At 45.6% G+C, this 1,624-nt stretch overlaps 1 protein-coding gene across 1 annotated transcript; it reads left to right on the top strand.

Moving 5' to 3' along the window:
• Positions 1–237: 237 nt before the first annotated feature.
• LOC149194152 (SKP1-like protein 9) lies at positions 238–606 on the top strand. Its single transcript, XM_089407565.1, has one exon. It carries the CDS (start codon positions 238–240, stop codon positions 604–606), a length of 369 nt encoding a protein of 122 aa, XP_089263691.1.
• Positions 607–1,624: the final 1,018 nt, after the last annotated feature.

The following is a 1,624-nucleotide window of genomic DNA, read 5'->3' on the forward strand; positions in this document are numbered from 1 at the left end:
AATGAGTGCATAAACAATAACAGAACGCTTCCTCTTCATCGTTTCAAAAAACAAAGGTGCTCATGTTGATCTCTAGTCATTTCTCTTGAAACAATAACTACAAAGTATCTACAAGATTATTCCCACAGATGACAAGTAAATCTGCTTGAGAGCATGAGACAAAATAAGCAAGATGCCAATCAAAGATCCGACGGTCATCGAATCTCTTTCAGTTCGGTGTATCTCTCTCACTTAGCCATGAGTGAACCAGAGATGCCCACGGCCGCGGAAAGCAGCAGCAACAACAAGACTAATACTGACACAGTGAGATTGCAGAGCTGCGATGGCAAAATATTTGAGGTGGAGACAGAGGTGGCATCGGCTTCAGGCTTCATAAAGATGGAGATGGAGGACTTCGGTACCAAAAATATCCTTCAGTTGCCTACAATCTCTGCCAAGATCCTGCGCCTGGTGATTCAATATTGCAGATACCATGTTATTGATGCCTCCAGTGCCCCATCACCCGATATTGTCAAAATGTGGGATAATGAGTTCGCGAAAGGTCTTGTGGATGATCCCCGCGCACTACTTGAAGTTGGAGAGGCTGCCTACTACCTGTGCTTCTAGCTTCAGGCAAATGGAGATTGAATTTGACAAAGATTCTTCGGTGCGATATTTCAAATGTCAAATTAGTTTGGTCCCTTCGAACGGTTGTTTTCTATTGTAAAAGTGAAAAAATTACAATGGCGTGCGCTTCAGAGTGAAAGAGGCATTGATGCGGAGCTAGAATTTCACTGAGAGAGCTTGGGATTTGACTTCACAAGTCTGCTTTCACAACCAGCAATGACACTATCAGAACCTTCAACAATCAATTCTTCAAAATCAAACTCGAAAGGCCATCACCGCTTCTGTTTACACCCAAAATCCTCTTGTCATACCCCAAACCTCATCCTATTCACAAAATTTCAGCACTTGCAGGGTTTTCTCGGGAACTCAAATCAAATTCTCGAGCAAATACAAACATACGAGACCACGACCTCGCTCAAATCTTGGTGAAGCGACTGGCCCGAAATTTATCAGACAGACACCTATTGCAGGCGGGGGAGAGAATCCTGGTGGCCGTTTCAGGTGGTCAGGACTCCATATGCCTTCTGTGGATGCTCTCTCAGTTGCAGCAAAGCTGGGAATGGAAGTTGGGTGTGGTTCACTGCGACCATCAATGGAATCCTCAATCATCAGCAGCACAGGCTTCGCACGTTGCCCAAGTCGCCAGGGAAATGGGCCACGATTTCTATCCATGGCTGGCTATCCATTGCAAGTAACCAGCGATATTCACTGAGCATAATGGTTGGAGGGCGGCCTATTCAGAGAATAAAACGTATACTGACAACATCTGCATGGAGCAGGCTTCAGGCAACAACAGCGTATTATATGGGAAATGAGCAGCGTAATTATCATGAAACGCTTGGCAGTCAGGACAGCCAATAATAGTAAATCGCAGATGGATCAGCGCTTTTAAATGGGGCATTTATGGACAGAGCGCAGTGGTGATAGAGGCGTTGATGACAGAGGCGTTATAAGGCAGCGCTTGAAAAGAATATGGCAGAGGGCCAGGACTGCTCACAACAGAGGATTGGCAGCGCTG

Source organism: Pinus tabuliformis, chromosome 2_2 (assembly GCF_031772625.1).
Source record: "Pinus tabuliformis cultivar Carrire ecotype Pingquan chromosome 2_2, CPIR1, whole genome shotgun sequence".
Taxonomy (NCBI): Eukaryota; Viridiplantae; Streptophyta; class Pinopsida; order Pinales; family Pinaceae; genus Pinus; species Pinus tabuliformis.

Excerpts from the sequence above, each read along its gene's own strand:
- LOC149194152 (XM_089407565.1), top strand. The coding sequence starts at position 238 with ATGAGTGAACCAGAGATGCCCACGGCCGCGGAAAGCAGCAGCAACAAC.